This window comes from Pleurodeles waltl, chromosome 4_2, assembly GCF_031143425.1.
Source record: "Pleurodeles waltl isolate 20211129_DDA chromosome 4_2, aPleWal1.hap1.20221129, whole genome shotgun sequence".
NCBI lineage: Eukaryota > Metazoa > Chordata > Amphibia > Caudata > Salamandridae > Pleurodeles > Pleurodeles waltl.
In genome coordinates this window covers 447,788,404-447,800,468 of record NC_090443.1, presented here as the reverse complement: position 1 = coordinate 447,800,468, position 12,065 = coordinate 447,788,404, and the positions used below count along the sequence as shown (strand labels likewise).

Below are 12,065 nucleotides of genomic sequence, written 5' to 3'. Positions count from 1 at the left end.
CCTTAACCCCCGACCCAGGAAACATGGGAATGCTCCTGGCCCCAGTTACTTACTCCGTTTGTTTTATTTTATTTTTCTGAAGGGGACCTTGTATTAGGCGCATAACCTTGCCCTTAAAGCTATGTATCTAATTGCTGATGTTCCGTGCGCCAGTTGTACTCTAGGGCGTTATTGTTATATGGTAATAAGACTACGATAAAAAATTGAGACCTAAAAAAAAGCACCATTACAACTCATTGCTTGTTTATTGTTTTTCATGGAAAGCTGTGGTTTATGTTTGTTTGCTCTAGTAATTCGTTCCCGCCTGAAACTGCATCCTTGGTATCCAGTAAAGCTAGGTTCTATCAGAGATTAAGCAACATTTACAACTTGTCTTTAGCTCTCTGTCTGCCTATTCTATGGCAGTCAATGTGCAAATGTTAAGAAGGCACTCCAGAGTATGGTGTTGCTGTGAACCATAGGGTGTGTGCTCGCTGGGCAGATTCACATTGCATACATTTCATATTTGATTGCCTTGTACATTTTATCCCTGCCTTCTGTGATGTTTTCCTTCCACCTATTCCCCACTCATCTTTGCCCTGTTTCTTCCACCCTGCTCTCCTTGTTGTTTTCCCCACCACTTTTTTTTTTAACTAGGTACTTTTAAAAAGCACTTGCACATTTTGCAGCTGTGTGCATGCGTGTTGCGCACACCTACAAAATTACACGGCATCTCAACACTTTTTTTTTTTTTTTCCCCTCTTTAGGCATGCGGCACAGCATGGATAAAACCATTGACCAACCCAATAGGTCCCTTAGGAGAAACCTGTAGGACTTTGCCAATGCTTGTTTTGTGATTTAAAGTTTTGTGAGAATCTTCCATCACCACCAACACATTTACAAAAAGCACACAAACACTTTATTTTGGTCATTTTCTTTTATTCCTTACAATCTTTCATCTGTGGTATCTAACTTCTTTTAGGGGGTTCAATGTGAGATTATTCCAGAAATAGCACTTTTCTCAAAATATTTAAGGAAATGAAAGGTGTGGAAGAGCCCTCAAACTATCCGTATACTTTTTATTATTGTCATCTGTATTGTTTACAATCCACTAAATCACCCGTAATATGGTGGAAGGAAACTGAGACAGTGCGACAGTGTAACTTCCCTATTCTAATGCCACTTGCCACGTGTAGTCACAAATGACACCTTAATTAATAGTAAACAGTGTTTTTATATTGCACAAAAGAAAATGTGTTTGCAGTTCCTAAGTGTTTTACTTAACTGATGTCGCTATCACCCAATATAGAGTACTCCATTTACCAACCTCAGAAGGGTTAAAGGCTGGGTCTTCCTTGCTGTGATTCAAAGTCTTGACCTCAAGCTCTCTGCCTTTAGAAGGCACAAATGTTCAGGTTACTGAGCTATTCCCCTATTTTAAGTTGCGCCTGCTTCCACAATCTGTAGGTGTAATTATTGCTAAACCGGTTTTGTACTCATTCTAAGAATTTGGAAGGCATGAACTCTTAGTTTACCTTCTCGAATTTGAGGTTTTGACTTGGAGGTTGGAAATTGGATTTACAATTGTTTATTATACCTTTTGAAAAGCACTGCTCGATCGTCCTCCCCTTCTATGCATTTGTAGGGCGAGTGAAACTCTTGTGGGTAGAAGCAGGCACTACAGACAGAATCTAAATGCTTGAAAACCTACTACCACACCTCCCAACGCCCTAGAACAAGCGTTTATCAGTGGAAACCTTATTTTTATGTCTTCCCATGTAGAATTTTATAGCTTTTCATCAGATGTTAATGCTGTGCATTTATAATCATTAAAGTGTGCTTTGTGTACTATGCGATCACTGTTGGCGCATTTATTCAGCCAGTTCTGCTTCTGTGCAGATGTTGCACAGCATTTTTAAGGCCTACATTGCATTCTTATCACCTGCAGGTATTCTGCGTGGGCCTTTGGTGCCTGGACGAATACTGGTATTACAGCATCTTCACTCTCTTCATGTTGGTGGCCTTCGAAGCCTCTTTGGTTCAGCAGCAGATGAGAAACATGTCGGAGATCCGTAAAATGGGGAACAAGCCCTACTTAATACAGGTCAGTTTATTTTGGAGGAAAGTGAGCATCATTTTCTAAAGTCCTTAAACATAGCTGAATTCAGAAGTAGTGTATTTTATTATGATCTACTAAACCTGGTGCCCTGAAATGCTCCAGTCAAGGGCTGATTGTGACTCTAGCTTTGGATATGTGGATAGACAAGACAGTTTGAAGACATTAACCCTACTGGGCAGGAGTAAACCATCTTCTGAATGTGCATCATGTAGAGAGAGATGAGACAAACGCTGTTTTAAACTTGATTTTTACACCACAGAAATGTGTTAAGTGGCAAAGTTTGGATCAGAAACGCCAAATTGTTCTGAAACTAGTGAGTGTCTAACTTGTATATCTGCTGGTTAAAAGTTATTATTTATATCAGACAATTGGCACAGTCTAGTTCGGTAGTTGGTTACTTAATATTTTCATGGCACTTTTTTTTTTTTTAGCTCTAAACTTTACTGAAAGTTCAGATTCTGACGTTCATCAAGTTTTTCACTCGTGGGGGTGGGGGGGGATGCTGCGCTCTTTCGAGATAAAGGAAGTGAGAAAAATGTGGTGTTGTGCAGCATTCACCTCTGATCGGTCAGCATTCACCTCCTGATCGATCTGGTTTGTGCATTGGCCTATATTTTTCCAAACTCTACTCTTTAGCAGGGAAACATAGCATTAACTGTCTTTTGCCACGTATAGAATTATGTGTATCTTAAGAAAAAAGTGTTGTGCAAAATAATGTATTGCACAATGGCTAGAATTCTCCAGTATTTACTTTTTATAGTAGTATCTGAAAAAACTCTTATCAGTCAGTAGCGCGGCTATAAAGATTTTCGTGTATTATATGGTATGGTCGTGCTACCTTACTGTGTTTTAATTTGTAAAACTGTCTTGGGTCCAGTCAGGCTTGTTTGTCAACAAACCTTTAGCTCAACCCTGGGTAGCTGTGGTTTCGAGCAGCAAGGCTTAACCAAAGGAAGTAGTGTAAAGCATTTAGAAGCAACCAACAACGAAAGTCGCCTTTTATATTCTCATAAATTTTTAGACACCAAGATGAGCAAACTCCACGGGAAAGTTCTGGAGATATAAATTTTGAAGTAAAATGTAATTTGCAGCTTTTTAGTCCAAAGCTCAGATAAGCATTGATAACAGTAAAGTTTTTAAACTTTTGAAAAGTTTGAAAGAGTTGTGTTCACCTGCTCAGTCCAGAGTGGGGTGACCAAATCCAGCAGGGAGAAGGTCAGGAGGGACCCCAAATCAGTCTGAAGTCCAGGCCTACGCTTTATATCAAAACAGCCATAGACTTTATTGGAGTGTGCTCAGGGTGCTATACAGCCGACTGGAGTGTCCTTGCAGTTATTCCTCAGTTCACAGATTCAGTGGCGCAACTTTAGCCACAGTGGTCTGGGTCCCTCAAAGTCCTCATTAAGCTATTAGAAGGCCAGCTGCTGCTTGCTACCATTCTCCATACCCACGGGTCCAGCGGTATCCCTTATTGGCTGTTGTGTCCCTTGTGGGTGACCAGTCTGGACTCTGACAACATTCTCAGGCCCAGCTGACTGTGGTGCAACTTTTGGCTGTCTAGGTTCTGTCACTCGGAGTACCCAGTGGTGATTGGCAATGATTCCAGGAATATGTCTACCACGCTTGCCGGATGAGGCTTCTTCAGCAGATGGCCCTGCTGGTTCCAGGGCGTCAGCCCACTGACCCTTGGAGTCACGTCTTTGGTCTGGTGCTCAGGAGTGTCTTTTCCTCGAGCCAGGATCCATAGTCCTAGGCCTCCCTTTGCTAACCCAAGTTGCAGCAGATGCAGTCCAGCAGATGGTGCTTCCTCTCTTGCCAGGTACAAAGGTCAGCAGGTTAGTCCTTCTTTAGCTCTTTCCCCATTTCTGTTGTGATCTGAGGTTCAGGGTGCCAGGTGTGCCATATTTATACCCAGAAAGTGCTCTTAAGGGATGATGCAGTCACTAGCCAGTGGGCTACCGGAATCCCTCCCACCCTATGACAGCTTCCGGCAATTTGGGGCATCTAGCAATCCCAGGGTACATTATTCTGCTCTCTCCCAAGATGTCTGAACCCTTCCATGGATGTTAAGAGCTGGGTAGCCCACCCTAGAGGTGTGGCTACTTCGGGGATACACACCCATGGGTAAACCAGTTTCCTGCACTGGCCTCCTTCCTTATGCCAGTCTGTTTCACCAAAGGCGGCATCACCTTTGAAGCTTGCCTTTTGGGCTAACACCCTAAGTGGCTTTCTGGAAGAAGGTGGGGGGGGGGGGGGAAATCTTCCTCTGTAACAGGCTGCCATTGTTCCTCAGCCTAAGTCATTCACGCTACTCCCTACGAGGGCAGAAAGCTGTCTGGCGGCCAGCGACTGAGCGTCCATTGGGCAAACTGGGCTACAGAATGGCAACTTCTAAAAGTTGCTGTTCCATAAAAGTGATATTTTAATTCGACCTGGGGACCAAGTCTGTTTTAATGACATGATAGGTTTGATACCTTGAAGTACCTATTTTTGTAGTCCCATTCCGTTAGCTGGGCTGAGTGGTCAGCCTCTGACTCTGTGTTAGCCAATGAGGCTACGAACTCTTCCACAGCAAAAACAATTTGGAAGTTTTGCTGTTAGGAAATATAAAAAGTATATATCCTACCCAACAATACACAGCTTCCTGCCTCGGGGCTACATAGGCCATCCTTAGGGTAGACTTGGATCTATTTATGAGGGATGTAGGAGCTTTGCAGTTGGTTTAAATGGCAGTCAAATTAGCAGTTTAAATCTGCTCTTCTAGGCTGCAGTGGCAGGCTGGGAGCCATTTTGTACTTTGTCTCACACAAAGCGGCACAACCAGTGCTGCCATTCTCAGGTCCGGGGGCACTGTCTTACATGATCTGGGTACCATATGCTAGGACTTATAAGTAAGCTCACTTATGCCAACTGGGGGTAGCCAGTGCAGCATGCAGATGGTCAGGGGTCGAAAAACCAGCAGCATCAGTCCAAAACTTAGGAGGTAATCATGCAAAAAGAGCCATTTCCTTACAGCGACCATCACAAACACAAGCAAAGAAAATCCAAGCATGTGAATCTGTGGGTGATCTGCTGTTGCGTTGTGATTTTACCAACAAACTCCAATTTTTCCTACGTTCCTCAAACTGCTTGGCACCCTACAAATAAGTTGTTTTTCTTGACCACCAAGTTTTGATATGCTCTGCCAGAATTTTTGGGGAAGTGGGAAAGCCACATAGTTTCTGTTGTCAATTTGAAAAATCTTACTAGTAGAGACCTGTGTTGCATGAAAGGCACTGACTGACTCAGCCAATTGCTTCTAGGATTCCCTTTGTGAAATAGACTGCTATTGAATTAGCACAACAACATCGCTGATTTAATATTGTGGTTAATAATCAAAATAAAATAATTGTTTCTGTTCTTTTGATCCTGGTCTCCACCCTTTTGCAGCATCAGTTTATGTAGTTTGGAGTCAAAAGGTCACAAATTGACGTTGTTTCTTCTTTGATTTTTCTCTTTAAAATGTTTGCTTTTTAGGTGTATAGAAACAGGAAGTGGCGACCCATCTCCAGTGACGAGATCATTGCGGGAGACATTGTTTCCATAGGTAAAGCCAAGTTTTGACAAAGCCAGTGTATAAACACTTGTAGAGCCATTAGTATTTAATGCAAAATACACTGCAGAATAAAAAATAAAGGTTGTGAGCAATACATATTGTATCTGCTTTTTTTTTGTTTTGTTTTTTTGTTTACTTTTCAAGTAGCACATCTAAGACAGTAGTTGGAGTCAAAGAGGGTTACTAGAAGCTGCTGAATGCCAACTGTGTTGTGAGGAAGCATAATGGAATCTCTCAGAATAATGATAAATGTCTACATCTCACTCTTATTACCCATCACATTCCTGACACAGATGGTCATAAATATTCAAGTCTAGATGTCTATCTGACTTGCAAAACTAAACCCAGTCAAAGTGGAGCTTCTTCCTCCATATCCTATTAAAGTGCACAGCTAGATGCACACACTCCGCATGTTTGACTGTATCCCTGTTTTAATGACTGTATCGAGCCTATATAACTTATCCTGTACACAACCCTAAACATCTGTACTTTATCAATTTCCGTAGCCAAAAACACAATGTCAATCAGACTCCACAAGAGTTTGTAGCTTTTCATCCTTGAGGGCAGTTGAAGTTTGGTGGTACACACCCTAAAGCTCTGAGATTGAATGTGGCAGCACTCTACTGATGTATGTCCCAAGCTCCACCTAGCTGTACTCATGACTGACTTTAACTCAGCCACAAGGTTTCTTTCAAGAGTGCATTACACACAATTGGCCTACCATTTAACACAGGAACCGATTTAAATCTGCATTGTACATAAAGCTTTACATTCCAAAAAAACTCTGTGCTCTGTCCATACCCTCACTGTCTTGGGTAGATCCCATTTCCTTCAGAGCTTAGGCTACTATCTTCTTGAAACCACCATCTAAAAAAAACAAAATATTCTGAAGAAGCATTTTATAGAGTTTGCTCAATATACAGCACTCTGTTCTCCCGGTTATAAGAACTAGTCTGTTATTGAGCTTTGAAAAGAAAACTGAATTATCTTCTGTCTTAATGGTATTGCTACCTTGACTTACCTATGTGGCTCTTATGTAGGCTGAGAGAGAATGTGCTGAGGATGAACACTAAGAGGAGACTTGCTGACAGGAAGTGCTGTAGGCAGTCTTAAGGCACACTGATGGGTGGTGTGCTCATGTGGTGCCTGGATCTCACCAGGGCCAAGGGCGGTGGGCTCACTGGCGACAGGAAAGCCAGAGGGGTGCTGAGCCCAGCCCACAGACATGACCAGGTTATTCTGCCCTTCAGGAACTCCAGCTCAGTCGGCCCATTTCAGCTTGATTTGGAGATCTATGGGTCTCTGATGTAGGAGTGCTTTGTCTGATGCTGGTTGGCCTGTTCTTGTGCCTCTGACCTGCTCCTTCCTTCGTTTGTGTCTATGCGGGGACCCATGGAGGGCCTGCAGACAGGGGAGCTGATTTCAGTTCTCTTCCTCAATTTGTACTACCACTTAGCAACCTGAAGGCAGGTGGGTTTGCTAGGTGAGGCGTTGAAGCCGAGGTCTGCACTTGATGGGCTTGTGACTAGGTGCTGTATCCCTTTGGTGAGGTGGCCTGGTGCGGTTTGCGGTCTGCTCCACTCCCACCCTGTGGTGAAACCCATCTTCTAGTGGTACTTTTGAGCTGATTCAGGAGCTGACACCCTTGAAGTAGGGAGGCTACAAGGGGGGGTCAAACCATCCTGTTTAAGTGAATTACCTCTGCTAATTAGCCAGCTTGGCGACAAATATCATTGCTGGCCAAGTGTGGAAGTCTGTGGTTTAGCTGTTTGACCTTATAAGCTTTCAACTCATTGTTGCTATCTCACCACCTCAACTCTCAAAATGTTTGTCAAAGGCTTAAAAACCTCATTCTGCTGGCTGCAGTAGGGCCTGGTCCAATGTCTGGTGAGATAAGAGGTTGAGTCATGTGCATACATTGTCTCTTCAGGTACTTCGGATTATTCTTATCAACCCCTATTAAGGACAGTCCTCTTCCATTATCTGCTTCACTGCTGTATTTTGTGACCAAACATTTTCAAAGTGCATGACAGTCCAGATCTAGTGAACTCTGCTATGCCATTATCAAATGATGTACCCAAATCCACTTTTGGATTTCCCACAGCTTGCGTCCACGTTCATGCTGTTTTAAATAAAGTTATTGATGTAATTTCAGATCACTCTGCTAACAATGTGGGTAAGAGAGACCTTTGTCTGTCCTGTTCCCGGCGCTTCAGAATACATGCTGGCATCCTTTTTGGAGGATGAATGCTTGAACTTCTCTGCATTTTACTTAATCCCAGGAATCTCCATTCTCAGAGTACTCTTCCTGGATCTTAATTTCTCTCTGTTCTGTAGAAGAAGCCCTTGAATTATTTGTGCATAATGTGCTCTCCTTAATGCAAACTACATTTTAGGGAATGTTGACAGCATTGTCATTAGTATTAGTTAATTCACAGCAAGTCAAACAAATTGAGTTGCTATTAAGTATCAGAGCTAGGGTTGATGTAACAACAAAAGAAGTCCCAGTGTTGTCCCCTAGAACACCATCCTGTTGCCTAAATACAAAAAGAACATCCTCATTTGAGCCTGGAAACATTTGTTTCCCTCCTTCCACGCTTGTTTACTAACTAGGTGAAAGATATGGTAAGAACATGGTCCTATCAAGATTCAAAACTGTTAGTCAAAAGAATAAGAAAAGGAAAATCCAATTTAGTGGCATGTTTAAAAGGTCTGTAAAACCACATAAAAATGGTCTTGCTTAAGTGGAACATAGGAAAAGAGTTTGCAGTGTCACTGCCAATGTTTCTGGGGACACTTTGCGTCATAGTACTTTGTGAAGGTCCCAAAGAGCCACAAATGAGGAATTTATCTGTTTGTCCACAAGCCCCTCCATGTCTTAGAAAACACGGAGGCCTGACTTCCAAGCAAATTGAACTTCCTTATCTCCCTCAAAATACTGTATGGAAAGGGGAAAAGATAATTTGAAAATGTTACCATCTCTATAGAAACAGAAGACTATCCAAAATGATCCTTTGTAGAGTGGACCACACCTTCTGTCAGGTAACAAATGCACAGGGCCTTTTTGCTTCTTTGAATGCCCAGGCTGGGTAGGGGAATGTCTTTAGATGAGTGGAAATCCACAGCCCTAAAGATTCCGATTGCAAGCATTTATGGTTACAAAACTCTTCTTAATTGAAATTAATTTTGGAGAAATCTTTATTTTACAAGAGTTTTGGTCAAAGGAGTACCCCACAATTTATGGCCGTACTGTCTGTGCAAATAGTGCAAGTTTACTTAATTTACCCCTTCATTCAGAAGTATTATTGAGTTTAGTGTCAGTCTTTTTGTGTGTCTGCGGGGGGGGGGGGGAGGGGAGGGAGAGAAGTTCCCAAGTGTTACAAACTACCTTCAATTGTTGCAAGCCTTTTAAATTCTACTAAATAGTCCCTCAAGCGTTTGCCGTTCTTTAGTGTCATTGAATAGTTATATATTTCCTAATGTATAATTATTAGTGCATGAATGGGATTTCGTTGATTTTATGTTTCTGCTTTCCAACACCCACATACATCTAGGCAAGCGATTTCAGTGTAAAAATGGAAATTTCCCATTTCATCGTTTTTGCAAGATCAAATGCATTTGTTCGTGATACCGAATGTGGTGTCCTTGGCAGGAAATAGCTCAGCAGAACTAAGCAGGTGTTGTCAGTCTTTCTTTCTTGCTTTCTCAGTGATCACCTTGCTGTAGGTACATTCAGAGGCGGCAACTGTTTAACCCCTGTTGATCATTTATTTCTCCCATTAGATAAGTTTTAAAAAAATGATGACTTTAAGGTGGCTGATTTGGGAATACGTGACCACTTGGCCATGAAGATATTCTTCATGGGGCAATATGTTAAACAATTTAAAAGTATTGTAGAAGTATATTTTGTGTATAACCATAGGCTAAGGGTTTTAATTGGAGAATAGAATCGCTAAGAATGATTTGGTGTACAATTAACACGTTCATGATAGATTCCTGTGATAATGGTATAACCATATATTAGCAACAGTGTTGTTTTTTAGATAGATTATAAACCCCATCATGCTATTACTGTTAATATAACTAAGCTTTTATTGGGTTAGTTTGATTAGGAGCACCAAGAGCAATTAAATACGCTAAATAGGTTGCATGGCAAATCATTTAGTGGGAGCCTGGAGGGTACTTGGGATTTTAGTACTTTGAAAAACAAATACCAGGCATTGTAACAAAAGAGGCCTGTAAGGAAATGCCTCCTTGGCATGGTTACCCCCTGACTTCTTGCCTTTGCTGATGCCAAGTTATGATTTGAAAGTGTGCTGAGGCCTGCTAACCAGGCCCCAGCACCAGTGTTCTTTCCCTAAACTGTACCTTTGTCTCCACAATTGGCACACCCTGGCATCCTGGTAAGTCCCTTGTAACTGGTACCCCTGGCACCAAGGGCCCTGATGCCAGGGATGGTCTCTAAGGGATGCAGCATGTCTTATGCCACCATGGGGACCCCTCACTCAGCACATGCACACTGCTTGCCAGCTTCTGTGTGCTGGTGGGGAGAAAATTACTAAGTCGACATGGCACTCCCCTCAGTGCCATGCCAACCTCACACTGCCTATGGCATAGGTAAGTCACCCCTCTAGCAGGCCTTAAAGCCCTAAGGCAGGGCTTAGGTAATACCACAAGCGAGGGCATAGGTGCATGAGCACTATGCCCCTACAGTGTTTAAGCAAAACCTTAGACATTGTAAGTGCAGGGTAGCCATAAGAGTATATGGTCTGGGAGTCTTTCATACACGAACTCCACAGCACCGTAATGGCTACACTGGGAAGTTTGGTATCAAACTTCTCAGCACAATAAATGCACACTGATGCCAGTGTACATTTTATTGTGAAATACACCCAGAGGGCATCTTAGAGAGGCCCCCTGAAAACATACCCGACTTCCAGTGTAGGCTGACTAGTTTTGCCAGCCTACCACACACCAGACATGTTGCAGGCCACATGGGGAGAGTGCCTTTGTCACTCTGTGGCTAGTAACAAAGCCTGTACTGGGTGGAGGTGCTTCTCACCTCCCCCTGCAGGAGCTGTAACACCTGGCGGTGAGCCTCAAAGGCTCACCCCCTTTGTTACAGCACCACAGGGCATTCCAGCTAGTGGAGATGCCCGGCCCCACTCTTGGCGGCAAGGCCAGAGGAGATAATGAGAAAAACAAGGAGTTGTCACTGGCCAGTCAGGACAACCCCTAAGGTATCCTGAGCTGAGGTGACTCTGACTTTTAGAAATCCTCCATCTTGCAGATGGAGGATTCCCCCAATAGGGATAGGAATGTGACCCCCTCCCCTTGGGAGGAGGCACAAAGAGGGTGTACCCACCCTCAGGGCTAGTAGCCATTGGCTACTAACCCCCCAGACCTAAACACGCCCTTAAATTTAGTATTTAAGGGCTTCCCTGAACCTAAGAATTTAGATTCCTGAAACTACAAGAAGAGGACTGCTGAGCTGAAAAACCCCTGCAGAAGAAGAACAGAAGACACCAACTGCTTTGGCCCCAGTCCTACCGGCCTGTCTCCTGCCTTCCAAAGAAACCTGCTCCAGCGACGCTTTCCAAAGGACCAGCGACCTCTGAATCCTCAGAGGACTGCCCTGCTTCAAGAAAGACAAACTCTAGAAGACAGCAGCCCTGCTCCAAAAAGACTGCAACTTTGTTTCAAGGGAGCAGATTTAAAGACCCCTGCAACTCCCCGCAAGAAGCGTGAGACTTGCAACACTGCACCCGGCGACCCCCGACTCGACTGGTGGAGAACCAACACCTCAGGGAGGACCCTCCGGCGACTCCAAGACCGTGAGTAACCAAAGTTGTCCCCCCTGAGCCCCCACAGCGACGCCTGCAGAGGGAATCCAGAGGCTCCCCCTGACCGCGACTGCCTGAACTCTAATTTCCCGACGGCTGGAAAAGACCCTGCACCCGCAGCCCCCAGCACCTGAAGGATCGGAACTCCAGGGCAGGAGTGACCCCCAGGAGGCCCTCTCCCTTGTCCAGGTGGTGGCTACCCCGAGGAGCCCCCCCCCCCCCCCCCCCCCTTGCCTGCCTGCATCGCTGAAGAGACCCCTTGGTCTTCCATTGATTTACATTGCGAACCCGAAGCTTGTTTGCACGCTGCACCCGGCCGCCCCCGAGCTGCTGAGGGTGTACTTTTTGTGTGGACTTGTGTCCCCCCCCGGTGCCCTACAAAACCCCCCTGGTCTGCCCTCCGAAGACGCGGGTACTTACCTGCTGGCAGACTGGAACCGGGGCACCCCTTTTCTCTCCATTGAAGCCTATGTGTTTTGGGCACCACTTTGAACTCTGCACCTGAGCTGCTGGTGTGGTGACTTTGGGG

General features: G+C 44.2%; 1 protein-coding gene across 1 annotated transcript in view; it reads left to right on the top strand.

Annotated features, from left to right (window-relative positions):
- The window catches only part of ATP13A1 (ATPase 13A1), a 381,010-nt gene that overhangs the window by 35,997 nt on the left and 332,948 nt on the right, over positions 1-12,065 (top strand). Inside the window, exons 5-6 of the mRNA XM_069231770.1 lie at positions 1,928-2,083; positions 5,615-5,684. Of these exons, the coding sequence (XP_069087871.1) occupies positions 1,928-2,083; positions 5,615-5,684 (226 nt within the window). The remainder of the gene's footprint in view (positions 1-1,927; positions 2,084-5,614; positions 5,685-12,065) is intronic.